This window comes from Loxodonta africana, chromosome X (genome assembly GCF_030014295.1).
Source record: "Loxodonta africana isolate mLoxAfr1 chromosome X, mLoxAfr1.hap2, whole genome shotgun sequence".
NCBI classification, from domain to species: Eukaryota; Metazoa; Chordata; class Mammalia; order Proboscidea; family Elephantidae; genus Loxodonta; species Loxodonta africana.
Window position 1 is genome coordinate 56,890,041 of NC_087369.1, and position 23,391 is coordinate 56,913,431.

The window sequence follows — 23,391 nt, forward strand, 5'->3', positions numbered from 1 at the left end:
AATTTTAAAAATTTGGGTCTGTTCCAGTTTTGCTTCCTGGGCTATGACTGAACCAGGAAGAACGAGTTCAAAGCCCTGGTTTTTTGGTGTTTCTGTTCTACCTCATAGTCTGTTATGTAGTGCCTGGGTCCTAAAAGCTTGCAAACAGTCATTCAAGGTATAACTAATAGGTTTCCATTCACCTGGAGTAAGACAGGAAGAACAAGAGTCAGGAATAGGAGGAGGAAATGTTGCCAACATGAACATCTACATCCTTTGTCATGAAACCAGAAGAACTGGATGGTACCCAGCTACCATTACTGAATGACTTGATCTAAGATTCTGTAGAAGAGTCCTGATCAAAAAGGGGGAAAAATGAAACAGAATTCCAAATTCTCAACGGAATCCAGAGCTTCTGGAGCCACTGAGGCCAGACAAATACCCAAAACAATTATCCTGAGATAATCTTCAAACCTTAACCCTCAAACCAAAACTTTCCCTCAAAGTTTGTTTAGAACCAAACTACAGTTCAGCTTAATTAGTAAAGTTGTCTGCCTTGAGCACTGACCCCTCTCAAAGATTTATCTATGTAGGATCAAATCGACAATAGCATCTTAAAAGCTTAGATGAGGGAGATGGCAGAGTAGTCACACACTTCCGGTGGTCCCTCTTACAACAAGGACCCAAAAAAACAAGCAAATGGATTATATATATGATAAGCTAGGAGCCCTGAAAATCAAGGGCAAAGTTAAGAAATCAGACTGAGCGGCACGCAGTGAGGAGTTGCCGGACCTGACTGGACAGGAACTGGTGCCCCTCAGCCCTGATCCACTGGTGCAACTGCAGTGGGGCTGGAGGTGGCATTCATGATGCAGCGCCTTCAGTGAAAGAAGGCAAGTGAGTGGCACAGCCCTGGTCCCCTGGAGTGGCTGTGGTGGGGCTGGCGATAGCCTTTAGGACGCGGTAACTTCAGTGAAAGAAGGTAAGCAAGTGGCGCATCCCTGTTCTCCTGCAGCGACTGTGGCAGGGCTGGCCTTAGCGTTTGGGATGTGGTTTCCTTAGCCACAGAGAGCCAGTGGCACAGCCTACTCATGCCTCAGAAATCAGTGAAAAACAGCACTCTCGGCACAAGATAAGTGATTATGCCTAATCTACCATGCAGACCTAATAGCTCCCCTTTCAAAAGAACTCTCCCATTTACCTGATCCCTCCTCCCTCTGCTCCAAGCCAGCTTCAGTGACAGTCGATCTCCCTGGGCCTGAGATAGGTCCTGTTGCACGCCCTGAGCCATTCACCCTGCCTTGGAGAAGGAACAAATTAACAAATGGGGGAAAAATAATCTGCCGGCTCCCCTAAACTAGAAACGTAGGGCAGAAGAGGCTCCTGTCCAGGCACAAGAGGTCCACAGACTTTGAATGTCTTTCACCCCTGCATGGACCCATGTGGCCTCATTTCAGCAGCCAGGCTCTTGTTACATTGCAAGGGTGTAGTCCCCAAGGTCTGACTTTAACTGTATCAGCTGTGCCATGTAAAGGCAGGTATTTGACGTTTGACTCTACTCTGCCTATTAAGCAGGGTCCTCCCCTACACACATCAGAGGCCTGAGGACTGGTGGATCCACCCACACCACCTAGCCGTCCACGACAGAATTCCAAAGATAAGTAGTGACTCCCAGTCCTTATGGTTAAAAGCACTGGGTGCCTATGGTATGGCTGCAAAGCCCACCTGCCTGTGCTCTCTAGAGAACAGGGACATGCCTTCCTCACAGACATGCAGGGGAAGGTAATCAGATCCCTGCCCCGCTCAGAGTGTGACCCCCCTGCTGCAACAAGAAACCTGTGCATACACCAATCATCAATGCTCCTCTAAGACCATAGGTGAGAGCCTGCACCACATACCAGGTGACCAGCTACGTGGACACCTGAGCTGAATCCATACAAGAAAAGTGAATGGACTCCTAGGCTCATATACCTGGTAACAGCTCTAGCCATGGGGGAACAGAACACTGGAGCTTTAAAGACCCCAATAATCAAGTCAGCTCACTCGAGCAGCCTATTTTGGTATATCAAAACAAAACAAGGCAAGAAGCTATGACATAGTAAGCAAACATAAAATAAATTAATACAATAACTTATAGATGGCTGCGAGACAACAGTCGATATAAAATCACATAAAGAAGCAGACCACGATTGCTTCAACAAACTCCCAAATCGAAGAATCAAGGAATCTTCTGGATAAAGATATTTTCCTGGAATTACCGAGGCAGAATACAAAAGATTAATATATAGAATTATTCAAGAGATCAGGAAGGAGATCAAGCAAAACGCAGAACAAGCCAAGGAACACACAACAAAGCAGTCGAGGAAATTAAGGTTATTCAAGAGCATAATGAAAAATTTCATAGGATGCAAGAATCCACAGAAAGATACCAATCAGAAATCTTGAAGATAATAAAATTTCAGAATTAGACAACTCAATAGAATGTCAGAGAAGCAGAATTGAGGAAATGAAAGTCAGAATTAGAGAGAATGAACATAAAACACTTGGCAAGAATATATTCAGAGAAAAATCAGATAAGAGAATTAAAAAAAAATGAAGAAACCCTAAGAATCATGTGGGGCTCTATTGAGAAAAATTACCTACAAGTGATTGGAGTACCAGTATAGAGAGGGAAAACTGAGAATACAGACAGGCTCAATGAAGGTCTATTGGCAGAAAACTTCCCTGATACCATGAAAGAGGAGAAGCTATCTATCCAAGAAGCTCACTGAACCCCATACAAGGCAGATCCCAAAAGAAAGTCACCAAGATATATTATAATTAAACTTGCTAAAACCAAAGATAAAGAATTTTAAGAGCAGCTAGGGATAAACGAAAAGTCACCTACAAACGTGAGCCAATAAAAATAAGCTTGGACTACTCAGCTGAAACAACGCAGGCAAGAAGATAATGGGATGACATATATACAGCCTTGAAGGAAAAGAACTGTCAGCCAAGAATCGTATATACAGCAAAACCGTCTCTCAAATATGAAGGCGAAATTAGGAGATTTCCAGATAAACAGAAGTTTAGGGAATTCGTAAAAACCAAACCAAAACTATAAGAAACACTAAAGGGAGTCCTCTGGCTAAAAAATCAGTAACATCAAGACTAGAACAGAGGACAGAGAAACCAGATATCAACTCAGATAGGCAAATCACAAAAATAAAACAAGATAAAAAACACTCAAAACAGGGAAACAGAGCCGTCATTATGTAAAAGATGACAACATTAAATCAATAAAGAAGGACTAAAAAATGTAGTCATAGACCTTTCATATGCAGAGGAAGACAAGGCAATATAAATAAGCGTTTGGTTTAAACATGGAAAAACAGGGATAGATACTAAGGTAAACACAAAAAAAAATTTTTTTTGTTGGACTACAAATCCTACACATCAAAATAAAATACAAGCAAAACTTAGCAAAAACAAAATCAACAACAATGAAAAAGAGGAAAACACAGCTTATAAAGAAAACTACTCAGCACCAAAAATTAAGTGGAAAAAAGAAGCTGTCAAAAACACACTAAAAAAGACACCAAAAATACAAAAATAAACTCATACATATCAAGAATTACACTGAATGTAAATAGACTAAATGCACCAATAAAGAGACAGTGGCAGAATGGATTAAAAAAACCACGATCCATCTATATAGTGCCTAAAATAGACACACCTTAAACTTAAAGACATAAACTAAAACTCAAAGGATGGAAAAAAATATATCAAGCAAACAACAATCAAAAGAGCGTAAGTAGTGATACTAATTTCTGACAAAACAGACTTTAAAGTTAAATTCACCACAAAGGATAGGGAAGGATACTACATAATGATTAAAGAGACAATATACCAGGAGGCTACGACCATATTAAATGCACACACACCCAACAACAGGGCTTCAAGATACATAAAACAAACTCTAACAGCATTGAAAAGTGAAATAGACAGCTCCACAATAACAGTAGGAGACTTCAACACACCACTTTCAGTGAAGGACAGAACATCCAGAAAGCTCATTAAAGACACAGAAGATCTAAATGCCACAATCAATCAACTTGACCTCACAGACATATACAGAACACTCCACCCAAGAGCAGCCAAGTATACTTTCTTTTCCAACACACATGGAACATTCTCTAGAATAGACCATATATTAGGTCATAAAGCAAGGCTTAACAGAATCCAAAACATAGAAATGTTACAAAGCATCTTCTGTGACCATAAAGCCAGAAATCAATTAACAGAAAAAGCAAGGAAAAATAAATCAAACACATGGAAACCGAACAACACCTTGCTTAAAAACGACTGGATTATACAAGAAATGAAGGACGCAATAAAGAAATTTGGAAACTCAAATGAGAATGAAAACACTTCCTATCAGAACTTTTGGGAACAGCTAGAGCGGTACTCAGAAGTCACTTTATAGCAATAAATGAACACATCCAAAAAGAAGGGCCAAAATAAAAAAATTATCCCTACAACTTGAATAAATAGAAAGAGAGCAACAAAAGAAACCCTCAGGAACAAGTAGAAAGCAAATAATAAAAATTAGAGAAGAATTAAATAAAACAGAGGACAGAAAATCCAATGAGAGTTAACACGACCAAAATCTGGTTCTTTGGAAAGATTAACAAAATCAATGAACCACTGGCCAGACTGACAAAAGAACAACAGGAGAGGAAGCAAATAACCTGAATAAGAAATGAGATGGGTGCTATCACAACAAACCCAACTGAAATTAAAAAAAGCGTATCGAATTACTATGAAAAATAATACTCTGACAAATTTGAAAACCTAGAAGAAATGGACAAATTTCTTAGAAACACACTATCTACCTAAACTAACACAAACAGAGATATAACAACCAAGTAAACCCATAACAAAAGAAGAGATTGAAAAGTAATTTAAAAACTCCCAACAGGGGGAGGGGGACAAGATGGCTGACTAGGCAGACGCTACCTTGGATCCCTCTTGCAACAAAGACTCGGAAAAACAAGTGAATGGATCACATACATGACAATCTATGAACCCTGACCATCAAACGCAGATCTAAAGAGTTGACCTGAGTGACAGGTGAGAGAAAAGCTGCATCCTGAACCAGCGACCCCTTCTGGAACCCGCGACCCACCCCACCTTGGCCCTGGCGGTTCCCTGGTGCTGAGTGGCAAGGCTAATTGAAGCTTGCTGAGGTGGGGCAGGCACAGGACACAGCCCTAACCCCTAGCCCCCTGGGGTAACCTCCATAGAGACTCAGCCAGCACAAGCAGGCTGCACACTGGCAGGGCTAACGAGAGAACGAACAACCATGGGGAAGCAGCGACTGTTTTCAGAGCCTGAAGCCAGCGTGCCAGTCAGGAAACCTTGACACCGGGCTTTCGATTGGGCGCAGGGGAGCTGAGCACGGCATCCTGAGACGGCGCAAACATGGGACACAGCCCTAGCCCCCAGAAGTGACCTCGGGGGAAGCACAGCCAGTGAACGCAGGCAGCGCAGCAACGCGGCTGACAAAAGGAGAAGTCACCGGGAGGCAACTACTGGTTTTGGAGCCGGGAGTGCAGCATCCCAGCCGGGGAACCTTGGCGCTGGGCTTTGGACTGGCAGCGGAGGAACTAACCACGGCTTCTGAGACAGCACAAGCACAGGACACGGGCCTGACCCTTGGGGGCAATCTCTACCCAACCAGCGCACACAGTCAACGGGCCCCTCGGGAATCTCAGATAAAACAGTCATCCCAAGCAAGATAAGTAACTTTGTCTACATTCCAGGGTGCTACTCTCTCCTATCTATCTGATCCCTCCCCTCCCTTCCCAGGCAGCTTAATTAACATTGGAATTTCCTGGGCCAGGGAGCGAAGTGCTCTGCGGATTTTTTTTTCTTTGTTTGTTGGTTTTGTCTTTTCCTAATCCATTCTCCTGGCCTGAGAGAAGCAGCTACAAAAAACCCAGGGACCAAGAATCCTTCCCTGACTTCCCAAAATTGGACTAAAAATACAGAACCAGCTCCAGCCAAGCATTTGAGATCCACAGTCTTGGGCTTTCATCCCTACAGGGAACAAGGTGGCTATTATAATGCAAAGGCAATTCTGATAGGGATCTGACTGTAATTGTTTTAGCGGATTACTGGAAAGACAAGTTTCCCAGGTCTGATATCTCTACCTATTAAACAGAGCCCTCACTGACCGACAACAGGGAACTGAGGGCTGAAGCTCCACCCAAACCACCTAACCTCCTGCCATAGGGGTCTGAGGATAGTGACACCTACCAATCTGTAGAGGTACTTGCATTCAGTGCCTAAGGTACAGCTGCAGAGCCCACCCACCAAAGTGCTTTAGGAATAGAGACACAACTACCTCACTGGCACTTGGGGGAAGCCTGTCAGCATCCTGCCCCCCCCGGAATGTGACCCCCTGCTGCTACTGGAATCTGGTGCACACAACTATCACCACTACTCCTCTAAGCGAATGGGTGACAGTCTACACCACACACTTGGTGACCCAAAATCAGATTCTACTCAAGAATAGTGAATGGACTCTTAGGCTTATATTTCTGGTAACAGCCCAAACTAGCTGGTAAGAGAACATAAGTGATTCAAAGCCTACAACAATCAAGGCAGCGCAATCTAGTAGCCTATCTACGTACACTGAAAGAAAACAAAACAAGGTAAGTCTCAGTGAGCAAAAATAAACTAAACCATTACAATATCTTATAGATGGCTCAGAGACAACAGTCGATATCAAACCACATAAAGAAGCAGAGCTTGATTGCTTCTACAACTCCCCAAACTAAAGAATCAAAACCTTTCCCAAACGCAGATACAATCCTGGAATTGCCAGATGCACAATATAAAAAACTAATTTACAGAATGCTTCAAGACATCAGGGATGACCTCAGAAATGAAATAAGGCAATCTACAGAAAAAGCCAAGGAACACACTGATAAAGCAGTTGAAGAACTCAAAAAGATTATTCAAGAACATAGTGGAAAAATTAATAAGCTGCAAGAATCCATAGAGAGACAGCATTCAGAAATCCAAAAGATTAACAGTAAAATTACAGAATACATAACTCAATAGGAGGTCAGAGGAGCAGAATCGAGGAATTGGAATGCAGAGTGGGGCAGTTGGAGGATAAAGTAATTGACACCAATATAGCTGAAGAAAAATCAGATAAAAGAATTAAAAAAAAATGAAGAAACCCTAAGAATCATGTGGGACTCTATCAAGAAGAATAACTTGTGTGTGATTGGTGTTCCAGAACAAGGAGGGATAACAGAAAATACAGAGAGAATAGTTGAAGATCCGTTGGCAGAAAACTTCCCTGACATCATGAAAGACAAAAGGATAGCTATCCAAGATGCTCATCGAACCCCATTTAAGATTGATTCAAAAAGAAAATCGCCAAGACATATTATCATCAAACTTGCCAAAACCAAAGATAAAGAGAAAATTTTAAAAGCAGCCAGGGAGAAAAGAAAGGTCTCCTACAAAGGAGAATCAATAAGAATAAGTTCAGACTACTCAGCAGAAACCATGCAGTCAAGAAGGCAATGGGATGACATATATAGAGCACTGAAGGAGAAAAACTGCCAGCCAAGGATCATATATCCAGCAAAACTCTCTCTCAAATATCAAGGAGAAATTAAAACATTTACAGATAAACACAAGCTTAGAGAATTTCCAAAAACCAAACCAAAGCTACAAGAAATACTAAAGTAAATTGGTCAGAAAATCAGTAACATCAGATAACAACACAATACAAGGTCACAGAACAGAACATCCTGATATCAACTCAAATAAGGAAATCACAAAAACAAATTAAGATTAATTTTAAAACGAAAAAAATGCTCAAAACAGGGAATCATTGAAGTCATTATGTAAAAAATCACAATAATCAAAAAGAGGGACTAAATACAGGAGGCATAGAACTGCCATATGGAGAGGAAAACAAGGGGATACACGACGATACAAGATAGGTTTTTACATAGAAAAATAGGGGCAAATATTAAGGTAATCACAAAGAGGTCTAACAATTCCATAACTCAAAATAAAAACCAAGAAAAACATAACGACTCAGCAAACATAAATTCGACTACTATGAAAATCAGAAACACACAATTTACAAAGAAAAACATCTCAGCACAAAAAAGTAAGTAGAAAAATCAAACTGTCAACAACACACAAAAAAAGGCATCAAAATGACAGCACTAAACACATTCTTATCTATAATTACACTGACTCTAAATGGGCTAAATGCACCAATAAAGAGACAGAGTCTCAGACTGGATAAGGAAACACAATCCGTCTATATGCTGCCTACAAGAGACACACCTTAGACTTAGAGACACAAACAAACTAAAACTCAAAGGATGGAAAAAAATATATCAAGCAAACAACAATCAAAAAAGAGCAGGAGTAGCAATATTAATTTCTGACAAAATGGACTTTAAAGTTAAATCCACCACAAAGGATAAAGAAGGACACTACATAATGGTTAAAGGGACAACTGACCAGGAAGATATAACCATATTAAATATTTATGCACCCAATGACAGGGCTGCAAGATACATAAAACAAATTTTAACAGAACTGAAAAGTGAGATAGACACCTCCACAATTATAGTAGGAGACTTCAACACACCAATTTCGGAGAAGGACAGGACTTCCAGTAAGAAGCTCAATAGAGACATGGAAGACCTAATTGCTACAATCAACCAACTTGACCTCATAGACCTATAGAGAACACTCCACCCAACAGCTGCAAAATATACTTTCTTTTCTAGTGCACATGGAACATTCTCTAGAATTGATCACATATTAGGTCATAAAACAAACCTTTGCAGAATCCAAAACATCGAAATATTACAAAGCATCTTCTGGAAATCAATAACAGAAAAACTAGGGAAAAGAAATCAAATACTTGGAAAATGAACAATACCCTGCTCAAAAAAGACTGGGTTATAGAAGGCATAAAGGAGGGAATAAAGAAATTCATAGAATGCAACAAGAATGAAAATACTTCCTATCAAAACCTCTGGGACACAGCAAAAGCAGTGCTCAGAGGTCAATTTGTATCGATAAATGCACACATACATAAAGAAGAAAGAGCCAAAATCAGAGAACTGTCCCTACAACTTGAACACATAGAAAGTGAGCAACAAAAGAATCCATCAGGCACCAGAAGAAAACAAATAATAAAAATTAGAGCTGAACTAAATGAAATAGGGAACAGAAAAACAATTGAAAGAATTAACAAAGCCAAAAGCTGGTTTTTTGAAAAACTCAGTAAGATTGATAAACCATTGGCCAGACTGACTAAAGAAATACAGAAAAAGAAACAAATAACCCAAATAAGAGAGGAGATGGGCCACATCACAACAGACCCAACTGAAATTAAAAGAATCATATCAGATTATTACGAAAAATTGTACTCTAACAAATTTGCAAACCTAGAAGAAATGGATGAATTCATGGAAAAACACTACCTACCTAAACTAACACAATCAGAAGTAGAACAACTAAATAGACCCATAACAAAAAAAGAGATTGAAACGGTAATCAAAAAAACGCCAACAAAAAACAGCCCTGGCCCGGACAGCTTCACTGCAGAGTTCTACCAAACTTTCAGAGAAGAGTTAACACCACTATTACTAAAGTATTTCAAAGCACAGAAAATGATGGAGTACTACCCAACTCATTCCATGAAGCCACCATCTCCCTGATACCAAAACCAGGTAAAGACATCACAAAAAAAGAAAATTACAGACCTATATCCCTCATGAACATAGATGCAAAAATCCTCAACGAAATTCTAGCCAATAGAATTCAACAACATATCAAAAAAAAATAATCCACCATGACCAAGTGGGATTTATACCAGGTATGCAAGGTTGGTTTAATATTTTTTTTTTTTTATGCAAGGTTGGTTTAATATTAGAAAAGCCATTAATGCAATCCACCATATTAATAAAAGACAAAAACCACATGATCTTATCAATTGATGCAGAAAAGGCATTTGACAAAGTCCAACACCCATTCATGATAAAAACTCTGAGCAAAACAGGAATTGAAGGAAAATTCCTCAACATAATAAAGGGCATCTATACAAAGCCAACAGCCAGCATCACTCTAAATGGAGAGAGCCTGAAAGCATTTCCCTTGAGAACGGGAACCAGACAAGGATGCCCTTTATCACCGCTCTTATTCAACATTGTGCTAGAAGTCCTAGCCAGAGCAATTAGGCTAGACAAAGAAATAAAGGGCATCCGGATTGGCAAAGAGGAAGTAAAATTATCTCTATTTGCAGATGGACATGATCTTATACACAGAAAACCCTAAGGAATTCTCCAGAAAACTACTGAAACGAATAGAAGAGTTTGGCAGAGTCTCAGGTTATAAGATAAACATACAAAAATCACTTGGATTCCTCTACATCAACAAAAAGAACATCGAAGAGGAAATAACGAAATCAGTACCATTCACAGTAGCCCCCAAGAAGATAAAATACTTAGGAATAAGTCTTACCAAGGATGTAAAAGACCTATACAAAGAAAACTACAAAGCTCTACTACAAGAAATTAAAAAGGACATACTTAAGTGGAAAAACATACCTTGCTCATGGATAGGAAGACTTAACATAGTAAAAATGTCTATTCCACCAAAAGCCAACTATACATACAATGCACTTCTGATCCAAATTCCAATGTCATTTTTTAATGTGATGGAGAAACAAATCACCAACTTCATATGGAAGGGAAAGAAGCCTCCGATAAGCAAAGCATTCCCGAAAAAGAAGAAGAAAGTGGGAGGCCTCACTCTACCTGATTTCAGAACCTATTATACAGCCACAGTAGTCAAAACAGCCTGGTATTGGTACAACAGGCACATAGACCAACGGAACAGAATTGAGAACCCAGATATAAATCCATCCACATATAAGCAGCTGATATTTGACAAAGGCCCAGTGTCAGTTAATTGGGGAGAAGATAGTCTTTTTAACAAATGGTGCTGGCATAACTGGATATCCATTTGCAAAAAAATGAAATAGGACCCATACCTCACACCATGCACAAAAGCTAACTCCAAGTGGATGAAAGACCTAAACATAAAGACTAAAATGATAAAGATCATGGAAGAAAAAATAGGGACAACCTTAGGAGCCCTAATACAAGGCATAAACAGAATACAAAACATTACCAAAAATGACGAAGAGAAACCCGATAACTGGGAGCTCCTGAAAATCAAACACCTATGCTCATCTAAAGACCTCACCAAAAGAGTAAAAAGACCACCTACAGATTGGGAAAAAATTTTCAGCTATGACATCTCTGACCAGCGCCTGATCTCTAAAATCTATATGATTCTGTTAAAACTCAACCACAAAAAGACAAACAACCCAATCAAGAAGTGGGCAAAGGATATGAACACACACTTCACTAAAGAAGATACTCAGGCGGCTAACAGACACATGAGAAAATGCTCTCGATCATTAGCCCTTAGAAAAATGCGAATTAAAACTACGATGAGATTCCATCTCACTCCAACAAGGCTGGCATGAATCCAAAAAACACAAAGTAATAAATGTTGGAGGGGCTGTGGAGAGACTGGAACTCTTATACACTGCTGGTGGGAATGTCAAATGGTACAACCACTTTGGAAATTGATTTGATTATTCCTTAAAAAGCTAGAAATAGAACTACCATACGAACCAGCAATTCCACTCCTTGGACTATATCTTAGAGAAATAAGAGCCTTCACACAAATAGATAAATGCACACCCATGTTCACTGCAGCCCTGTTTACAACAGCAAAAAGATGGAAGCAACCAAGGTGCCCATCAACAGATGAATGGGTAAATAAATTATGGTATGTTCACATAATGGAATCCTACACAATGATTAAGAACAACGATGAATCCATGAAATACCTTGTAACATGGAGGAACCTGAGAGGCACTATGCTGAGTTAAATTAGTCAGCTGCAAAAGAACAAATACCGTACGAGACCACTATTATAAGAACTCAAGAAACAGTTTAAACACAGAAGAAAATATTCTTTGATGGTTATGAGGGCGGGGAGGGAGGGAGAGGGGTATTCGCTAATTAGATAGCAGACAAGAACTATTTTATGTGAACGGAAAGACAACACACAATACAGGAGAGGTCAGCACAACTGGACTAAACCAAAAGCAAAAGCAGTTTCCTGAATACAACCAAACACTTTGAATGCCAGAGTAGCAGGGACGGGGGTTTGGGGACTACGGTTTCAGGGGGCATCTAGGTCAACTGGTGTAACAAAATGTATTAAGAAAACGTTCTGCATCCCACTTTGGTGAGAGGCGTCCAGGGTCTTAAATTCTCCCAAGAGGCCACCTAAGATGCATCATTTGGTCTCAACCCACCTGGAGCAAAGGAGAATGAAGAACACCAAAGATATATAGTAAAGATGATCCCGAAGGACAGAAAGGGCCACATAAACCAGAGACTACATCAGCCTGAGACCAGAACTAGATGGTACCCAGCTACCACAGATCACTCCCCTGACAGGGAATACAACAGAGAATCCCTGAAGGAGGAGAACAGTGGGATGCTGATCTCAAATTCTTGTAAAAAGACCAGATTTAATAATGGTCACTGAGACTAGAGGGACCCTGGAGGTCATGGTCCCTGGACCCTTTGTTAGCCCAGGACTGGAACCATTCCCGAGGCCAACTCTTCAGACAGGGATTGGACTGGACTATAAGATAGAAAATGATACTGGTGAGGAGTGAGCTTCTTGGCTCAAGTAGACACAGGAGACTATGTCGGCAGCTCCTGTCTGGAGGCAAGATGAGAAGGCAGAGAGTACAGGAGTTGGTTGGATGGACACGGGGAATACAAGGTGGAGAGGAGGCACGTGCTGTCTCATCAGGGGGAGAGCAGCCAGGAGTACATAGCAAGGTGTGTATAACTTTTTATATGGGAGACTGGCTTGATTTGTAAACTTTCACTTAAAGCACAATAAATGAATTTGAAAAACCGTAAAAAAAAAGGTTAGATGAGGCACTTAGGGGGCAGAGAATTTACATTAATGGTGGTGGAATAAGCTGGAAAAGGATAACAAGAACACAGAAGAGAAGCAGAGAGTGCTGTGAAAGGGATGGCTGATGTCAGAATTGGTAAAAAGGTTGGAGAGTAGAAGTGTATCTGACCTCCACCTCATGGGGACCCACCTTGGGCTGATCGTGATTCACATTATCCCCCCTGAAGTTAGACAGGTACTATCACTGCTACCACTACCATTTTAAACAAGGTTATGAAGATTTTCTCCTATTCTGTAAGTTTTATAGTTGAGGCTTTACATTTAGATCTGTGATCCATTTTGTACTGACTTGTATAGGTGGGAAGATTAGTTCAAGGTTCATTATTTTGCATGTGGATTTCCAGTTTTTCAAACACCATTTGTTGAAAAGACTATCTCCATTAAATTCCTTTTATGGTTTTGTCAAAAACTAACTTGCCATATTTGTGAGATTTATTTCTGGACTCTATTCTGTTCTGTTGGTCTTAGTATCTATTCCTTTGCCAATACCACACTGTCTTCATTACTACAGCTATATCATAAGTCTTAAAGTTGGGTATTGTGATTCTTCCAATTTTATCCTGATTTTTCAAAATTGTGTTGGCTATTCTCGTTCCACTTTAGAATAAATTTGTCTACACCAAAAACACCCTCTGCTGCTGAGTCGATTCCAACTCATAGCGACCCTACAGGACAGAGTAAAACCACTCCCATAGGATTTCCAAGGCTGTAAATCTTTATGGAGGCAGACTGCCACATCTTTCTACTGCAGAGCAGCAGGTGGGTTTGAGCTGCTGACCTTTTGGTTAGCAGCTGAGCACTTTAGTCACTGTTCCACTAGAGCTCCTTAATCTTGGCTATATCTAAAAAAAATCCTGCTGGGATTTTGATGGGAACTGTGTTAAACCTATACATCATTTTAGGGAGAAATGACAGCCTTACTATGTTGCTTCTTCTAAGCCTTGAACATGGTATGTTTTTCCATTTATTTAGGTCGTCTTTTTTATTTCATCAACATTTTGTAATTTCCAGCATACAGGTCCTGTAAATGTTTTCTTAGGGTTATGTGTTTCATTTTTTTAAGCTATTATAAATGTTATTCTTTTTAAAAGTTTGGTTTCCAGCATTCTACTATACAGAAATTTGATTGATTTTTGTTTGTTGACTTTGTATCCTGTGACCTTGTGAAACTCATTAGTATAATTATAGGCATTAAAATACAGTAAGGGATTTTCTATATAGATAAATCATGTCTTCCATGGAAAAAAAAAATTTTTTTTTTTCCATGAAGAGAGACAGATTTATTTTTCCTTTCCTGTCAGTATGCCTTTTATTTCTCTTTTTTTTTTTTTTCTTGTATTATTGTACTGGCTAAAATTTCCAGTATAATGTTGACTAGGATTGGTGAGAATATACATCCCTCACCTTGTTTTTAATCTCTGGGGAAAAGCATCCAGACTTTCACCATTCAGTTTGATGTTACCTATTGGTGTTTTCTAGATGCCTTTTATTAATTTCAGGAAGTTCTCTTCTATGCCTAGTTTTCTGAGAATTTTTATCATGAATTGGTATTGAATTTTTCAAATGCCTTTTCTGCATCAACTGTTATGATCATGTGGTTATTCTTTTCTAGATTGTTGATATGGTAGATTACATTGTTCGAGTTTCAAATATAGGATTAGCCTTGCATTCCGGAAATTTACTTGGTCATGGTGTACTATTCTTTATATATATTTCTAGGTTTGATTTGCTAATATTTTGTCAAAAATTTTTGCATTTGTTTCCATGAGGGTTCAGGGTTGTATCCTTTCACCATACTTATTCAATCTGTATGCTGAGCAAATAATCCCAAAAGCTGGACTATACAAAGAAGAACGTGGCATCAGGATTGGAGGAAGACTCATTAACAACCTGTGATATACAGTTGAAAGTGAAGAGGACTTGAAGCACTTACTGATAAAGACAAAAACTGTAGCTTTCAGTACGGATTATACCAGAACATAAAGGAAACAGAAATCTTCACAACTGGACCAATAAGCAACATCATGATAAACAGAGAAAAGACTGAAGTTGTCAAGAATTTCATTTTTACTTGGATCCACAATCAACGCCCATGGAAGCAGCAGTCAAAAAATTCAAACGGCATATTGCATTGGACAAATCTACTGCAAAAGACCTCTTTAAAGTGTTAAAAAGCAAAAATGTCACCTTGAGGACTAAAGTGTGCCCATGATATTTTCAGTTGTCTCATATGCATGCAAAATCTGGACAGTGAGCAAGGAAGACTGAAGAATTGATGTCTTTGAATTATGGTGTTGGCAAAGAATATTGAATATACCACGGACTGCCAGAAGAATGAACAAATCTGTCTTGGAAGAAGTACAGCCAGAATGCTCCTTAGAAGCAAGGATGGCAAGACTTCATCTCATGTACTTTGGACATGTTATCAGGAAGGACCAGTCCCTAGATAAGGACGTCATGCTTGGTAAAGTAGAGGGTCAGCAAAAAAAAGGAGGGCACTCAGTGAGATGGACTGACACAGTGGCTCCAACAGTGGGCTCAAACATAGCAATGATTGTGAGGATGGTGCAGGACCAGGCAGTGTTTCGTTCTTTTGTACATCGGGTCACTATGAGTTGGAACTGACTCGATGACAGCTAACAACAGGTTTTCTTTCCTTGTACTGTCTTTGTCTGGTTTTGGCATTGGGGTAATGCTGGTATCATAAAATGAATGGGGAAGTATTTCCTTCTATTTTATTCTCTGTGAGATGATGTGTAAAATTGGTGTCATTTCTTCTTTAAATGTTGGTAGACTATGGCAGTGAAACCATATGGGCCTACAGGTGTCTTTTACAGGAGGTTTCTGTCTTATTAGTTCTAGGACTATTCATGTTATCTTTTTAATCTTGGGTGAGTTTTGGTAGTTCGTGGTTTTTTTTAGGAATTGGTCCATTTCATCTAAGTTGCCAAGTTTATGTGTATATATTATAGTTGTTTGTAACATTCCTTATTGTCTTTTAGTGTCTGATTTCTTTAGTGATATCCTCTCTTTCATTTCTGATATCAGTAATTTGTGTCTTTTCTCTTTTTTCCTTTGCCAGTCTTGCTAGAGGTATTTCAATTTTATTGACCTTTTTAAAGGACCAATTTTTTTTAATTTTTAAAATTTCTATTTTAATTGTGGTTTATTGAACAAAATGTTTTAACAGATTTGAATTTTGAAATCATTTTTTAAATCAAAACTATTGCTAAAGTTAGTGCTCAGTATGCAAACCTTACTCTCATAACTAATCTTCAGTTGATTAAACTCTTCCTAACAAAAAAAATTAAACATTGCTAAACGGCTAAACACATACATATCATCTCAAAATTTAACACAAATGTTAATAAAAGCATTTTTAAAAGTGTAAATCCATAAGGTCAAATCATAGGAGAGAGAACAAAAGCAAACAAGAATTTGAACAAGTGTGGAGTGTGGAAAGAGATAATTATCTCTCTGCCTTGAGACAGAAATAGTATGAAAGGAAATTATCTGCCCTACAGAATTGAAGAAAGGCTTGGGATTTGAAGCAGCCTGGTAGCGTAAAACTCATTGCTCAAGTGTGGGCTAAAAACAAGGAACGAAGGACCAATTTTTTGTTTCATTATTTTTTCTCTATTGTTTTTCTGTTTTAAACTTCACTGATTTCTGCTCTTTATTATTTTCTTTCTTTGGGGTTCATTTTGCTCTCCTTTTTCTAGTTTCTTAGAAAGACGCTTAAATTATTTATTTGAAACTTTTCTAATATAAGCACTTAATGCTGTAAGATTTCCTCTAAGCACTGCTTTGGCTGCAGCTCACAGATTTTTTATGTTGTATTCTCATTTTTGTTCAGTAGTAGCACTCGGTCACAGTTTCCTCAGGGAGAAGCAGCAAGCGGCACAGCGTACTCATACCTCCGGAACCAGAAAAGAATGGTGCTCTTGGCAAAAGCTAAGTACTTGCATACATTTTACCACGCCCCCCCCACCCCCAAGCCGACTTCAGTGGCTGTTGATTTCCCTGGGCCTGAGATAGGCCCTGTTGAGCACCCTGAGCCACGCTCCTGGCCTTAGAGAAGGAATAAATTCACATCAGGGGAAAGGATAATTTGCCAGTTCCACTAATCAGGGGAGCTCAGGACAGAAGTGGCTCCTGTCCAGGCATAAACGGTCCATGGACTTTGAATACCTTTCCCCCCTGAATGGGCATGTGTAGGCCTATTTCAGGAAAATAGGCCTTTGTTCGCAGACTGCAGCTGTTTCACCTGTGTGGTGAAGAGGTGAATGTTTCATGTTTGACACTGCTTTGCCTATTAAACAGGGTCCTCACCTACCCACATCAGTTTAAGGGCTGGTGGCTCCACTCACGTTTCACCCAGACACCCGCGACAGGGGTCCAAGGGTAACTGGTACCTCCCAGGCCTTACAACCAAAAGGATTGGGTGCACATGGTCCATCTGAAGAACTGACCCACCTGTGTGCTCTAGGGAACAGGGACACACTTTCCTCAGAGACACTCAGGAGAGTTCTCAGCCCCCTGCCTTATTCAGAGCGTGACCCCCTACTGCAATCAGATACCAGTACCCACACAAAACACCCCTGAACCTCTAAAACTGTACGACAGAGACTGCATCACACACTTGATGACCAGCTACCTGGACACCTGAGCTGAATCCACACAAGAAAAGTGAATGAACTCATAAGCTCATATACCTGATAACAGCTCTAGCCACCTGGTGACAGGACATCAGAGCTTCAAAGGTGTAAATCAAGCTAGCTCACCCAAGTAACCCATTTGGGCAAATCAAAACAAAACAAAGCAAGAAACCAGGATACATTAAGCAAACACAAACTAATAACTTTTAGATGGCTCAGAGACAACAGTCCATAGCAAACCACATAAAGAAACAGACCATGATCGCTTCAACAAGCCCTCAACACAGAGAATCAAAGGATCTTCTGGATGAAGGTGACTTCCTGGAACTACCAGATGCAGAGTACAGGAGATTAATATACAGAACTCTTCAAGACATCAGAAAGGAAATCAGGCATTATGCAGAACAAGCCAAGGAACACACAGATAAAACAGCTGAAGAAATTAAAAAGCTTATTCAAGAACATAAGGAAAATCTAATAAGCTGCAAGAATCCATAGAGAGACAGCAATCAAAAATTCGTAAGATTAACAACAAAATTACAGAATTAGACAACTCAACAGAAAGTCAGAGGAGCAGAATCGAGCAAAAGGAAGGCAGAATTAGTGACCTTGAAGATAAACCACTTGACACTAATATATTTGAAGAAAAATCAGATAAAATAATTAAAAAAATGAAGAAACCTTAAGAATCATGTGGGATTCTATCAAGAGAAATAACCTACCAGCGACTGGAGTATCAGAGCACGGAGGGATAGCAGAAAATACAGAAAGAATTGCTAAAGATTTATTGGCACAAAACTTCCTTGAAATCATGAAAGATGAGAAGATATCTATCCAAGATGCTCGTGGAACTCCACATAAGGCAGATCTTAGAAGAGTGTCACCAAGACATATTATAATCAAACTTGCCAAAACCAAACATAAAGAGAGAATTTTAAGAGCAGGTAGGGATAAACGAAAAGTCACCTACAAAAGAGAGTCAATAAGAATGAACTTGGACTACTTGGCAGAAACCATCCAGGCAAGAAGGCAATGTGATGACTTAAATAAAGCGCTGAAGGAAAAAAAATTGCCAGCCAAGAATCATACATCCAGCAAAAATGTCTTTCAGATATGAAAGTAAAATTAGAACATTTCCACATAAACAGAAGTTTACCGAATTCATAAAAACCAAACCAAAACTACAAGAAATACTACAGGGAGTTCTTTGGTTAGAAAATCAATAATATCAGGTATCAACCCAAGACTAGAACAATGGACAGAGCAATCAGAGGTTAACCCAGACAGGGAATCCACATAAATAAATCAAGATTAAAAAACACACAAAGGAGACTAACAATCCTACTCATCATAATAAAATACAAGAAAAAAATACAGACTCAGAAGAAAAAAAATCTACAACAATAAGAGGAAAAAACATTATAAAAAGATAAAGTACTCACCACAAAAAATTAAGTGGGAAAAAGAAACTGTCAACAACACAGAAAAAAAGACATCAAAATGACAACATTAACTCATACCTATCCATAATTATGCTGAATGTAAATGGACTAAATGCACCAATAAAGAGACAGAAAATGGCAGAATGGACAAAAAAAAACATGATTCGTCTATATGCTGCCTACAAGAGACACACCTTAGACTTAGAGACACAAACAAACCAAAACTCAAAGGATGGAAAAAAACATATCAAGCAAACAACAATCAAAAAAGAGCAGGAGTGGCAATATTAATTTCTGACAAAATAGACTTTAAAGTGAAATCCACCACAAAGGATAGGGAGAAGAAAAGAGAGCCAGTGCCATTGAGTCGATAAAGGATAGGGAAGGACACTATATAATGATTAAGGGACAATATACCAGGAGGATATAACCATATTAAATATTTATGCACCCAATGACAGGACTGCAAGACACATGAAACAAACTCTAGTAGCATTGAAAAGTGAGACAGATAGCTCCACAATTATAGGAGACTTCGATACACCACTTTCGGTGAAGGGCAGGACATCCAGAAAGAAGCTCAATAAAGACACGGAAGATCTAAATGCCACAATCAACCAACTTGACCTCATAGACATATACAGAACACTTCACCCAACAGCAACCAAGTATACTTTCTTTTCTAGTGCACATGGAACATTCTCTAGAATAGACCACATATTAGGGCATAAAGCAAGCATTAGCAGAATCCAAAACACTGAAATATTACAAAGCATCTTCTCTGACCATAAGGCCATAAAAGTGGAAATCAATAACAGGAAAAGCAGGGAAAAGAAATAAAACACTTGGAAACTGAACAATACCCTGCTCAAAAACGACTGGGTTATATAAGACATTAAGGATGGAATAAAGAAATTCATAGACTCCAATGAAAATGAAAACATTTCCTATGAGAACCTTTGGGACACAGTGAAAGCAGCACTCAGAGGTCGATATATTTCAATAAATGCACATGTAAAAAAAGTAGAAAGGGCCAAAATCAAAGAATTATCCCTACAACTTGAACAAATAGAGAGCAACAAAAGAAACCCTCAGGCACTAGAAGAAAGGAAATAATAAAAATTAGAGAACTAAATGAAATAGAAAACAGAAAAACAACTGAAAAAGTTAACAAGACCAAAAGCTGGTTCTTTGAAAAAATTAACAAAATTGATAAACCATTGGCTAAACTGACAAAAGAAAAACAGTAGAGGAAGCAAATAACCCAAATAAGAAATGAGATGGGCGATATTACAACACTCCCAACTGAAATTAAAAGAATCATATCACATTCCTAAGAAAAATTGTACTCTAATAGATTTGAAAACCTAGAAGAGATGGATGAATTCCTAGAAACACGCTACCTACCTAAATTAACACAAACACAGGTAGAACAACTAAAAAGACCCATAAAAAGAGAAGAGATTGAAAAGGTAATCAAAAAACTCCCAACAAAAAAAGGCCCCGGCCCGGACAGCTTCACTGCAGAGTTCTACCAAACTTTCAGAGAAGAGTTAACGCCACTACTACTAAAGGTATTTCAGAACATAAAAAAGGATGGAATACTCCCAAATTCATTCTATGAAGCCAGCATACAACCCTGATACCAAAATCAGGTAAAGACACCACAAGAAAATTACAGACCTATATCCCTCATGAACTTAAATGTAAAAATTCTCAACAAAATTCTAGCCAATAGAATTCAACAATATATCAAAAAAATAATTCCCCATGACCAAGTGGGATTCATACCAGGTATGCAGGGATGGTTCAACATTAGAAAAACAATTAATGTAATTCATCATATAAATAAAACAAAAGAACCACATGATTTTATCAATCGATGAAGAAAAGACATTTGACAAAGTTCAACACCCATTCATAACAAAAACTCTCAGCAAAATAGGAATAGAAGGAAAATTCCTCAACATAATAAAGGACATTTTAACAAAGCCAACAGCCAACATTATCCTAAATGAAGAGAGTCTGAAAGCATTCTCCTTGAGATCCGGAAACAGACAAGGATACCCTTTATCACCACTCTTATTCAACATTGTGCTGGAGGTCCTAGCCAGAGCAATTAGGCTAGATGAAGAAATAAAGGGCATCCAGATTGGTAAGGGGAAACCCTGGTGGCGTAGTGGTTAAGTGCTACTATGGCTGCTAACCAAAGGGTCAGCAGTTCGAATCCGCCAGGTGCTTCTTGGAAACTCTACGGGGCAGTTCTACTCTGTCCTATAGGGTCACTATGAGTCAGAATCGACTCGATGGCACTGGGATTGGGTTTTTTGGTTAGATAGGTAAGGAAGAAGCAAAAGTATCTCTATTTGCAGATGAGATGATCTTATACACAGAAAACCCTAGAGAATCTTCAAGAAAACTACTGAAACTAATAGAAGAGTTCAGCAGAGTATTGAAATACAAGATAAACATACAAAAATCAGGTGCATTCCTCTACACCAACAAAAAGAACATCAAAAAGGAAATCACCAAATCAATACCATTTACAATAGACCCCCAAAAGATAAAATACTTAGGAATAAATCTTACCACAGATGTAAAAGACCTGTACATAGAAAACTACAGGACACTACTGCAAGAAATCAAAAGAGACCTAAATAAGTGGAAAAACATACCTTGCTCACGGATAGGAAGACATACCATTGTAAAAATGTCTATTCTATGAAAAGCAATCTATAGATACAATGCAATTCTGATCCAAATTCCAAAGACATTTTTTAATGAGATGGAGAAACAAATGACCAACTTTATGTGGAAGGGAAAGAGGCCCCAGATAAGTAAAGCATTACTGAAAAAGAACAAAATGGGGGCATCACACTACCTGATTTTAGAATCTATTAGTTCGAATCCACCAGGCACTCCTTGGAAACCACATGGGGCAGTTCTACTCTGTCCTATAGGGTCGATATCAGTTGGAATCGACTCGATGGCAACGGGTTTGGTTTTTGGTTTTACACCGCCACAGTAGTTAAAAACAGCCTGGTATTGGTACAACAACAGATACATAGACCAATGGAACAGGATTGAGAATCCAGACATAAATCCAACCACATATGAGCAGCTGATATTTGACAAAGGCCCAAAGTCAGTTAAATGGGGGAAAAGACAGTCTGTTTAACAAATGGCACTGGCATAACTGAATATCCATCTGCAAAAAAATGAAACAAGACCCATACCTCACACCATGCACAAAAACGAACTCAAAATGGATCAAAGACCTAAGTATAAAACGACAAAGATCATGGAAGAAAAAATAGGGACAATGCTAGGAGCCCTAATACATGGCATAAACAGTATACAAAACATTACTAACAATGTAGAAGAGAAACCAGATAACTGGGAGCTCCTAAAACCAAACACCTATGCTCATCCAAAGACTTCACCAAAAGAGTAAAAAGATTACCTACAGACTGGGAAAAAGTTTTTAGCTATGACATTTCCGATCAGCGCCTGATTTCTAAAATCTACATGATACTACAAAAACTCAACTACAAAAAGAAAATAACTCATTTAAAAAATGGGCAAAGACATGAACAGAGACTTCACTAAAAAGAAGACATTCACGTAGCTAATAGATACATGAGGAAATGCTCACGATCATTAGCCATTAGAGAAATGCAAATCAAAACTACAATGAGATTCCATCTCACTCCAACAAGGCTGGCATTAATCCAAAAAACACAAAATAATAAATGTTGGAGAGGTTGTGGAGAGACTGGAACACTTATACACTGCTGGTGGGAATGTCAAATGGTACAACCACTTTGGAAATCGATTTGGCACTTCCTTAAAAAGCTAGAAATAGAACTATCATACAATCCAGCAATCCCACTCCTTGGAATATATCCTAGAGAAATAAGAGCCTTTTCACGAACAGATATATGCACACACATGTTCACTGCAGCCCTGTTTACAATGGCAAAAAGATGGAAGCAATCAGGGTGCCCATCAACGGATAAATGGATAAAGAAATTATGGTATATTCACACAATGGAATACTATGCATCAATAAAGAACAGTGAGGAATCTGTGAAACATTTCATAACATGGAGGAATCTGGAAGGCATTATGCTGAGTGAAATTAGTAAATTGCAAAAGGACAAATATTGTATAAGACCACTATTATAAGAACTTGAGAA

General features: G+C 38.8%; 1 protein-coding gene across 9 annotated transcripts in view; it reads right to left on the minus strand.

Moving 5' to 3' along the window:
* The window catches only part of LOC100656046 (zinc finger protein 182), a 66,320-nt gene that overhangs the window by 39,070 nt on the left and 3,859 nt on the right, over positions 1 to 23,391 (minus strand). For 3 of the 9 annotated variants that reach the window (XR_010319778.1, XM_064278230.1, XM_064278229.1), the window contains exon 3: positions 1,181 to 1,279. The exons of 5 other annotated variants lie outside the window; for them this stretch is intronic. Coding sequence is in view for 3 of the 4 variants with exons in the window: in XM_064278230.1 (XP_064134300.1) it covers positions 1,181 to 1,270 (90 nt within the window). In the remaining variant the exon portion in view is untranslated. The remainder of the gene's footprint in view (positions 1 to 1,180; positions 1,280 to 23,391) is intronic. One more of the 9 variants, XM_023557900.2, reaches the window with a different exon arrangement.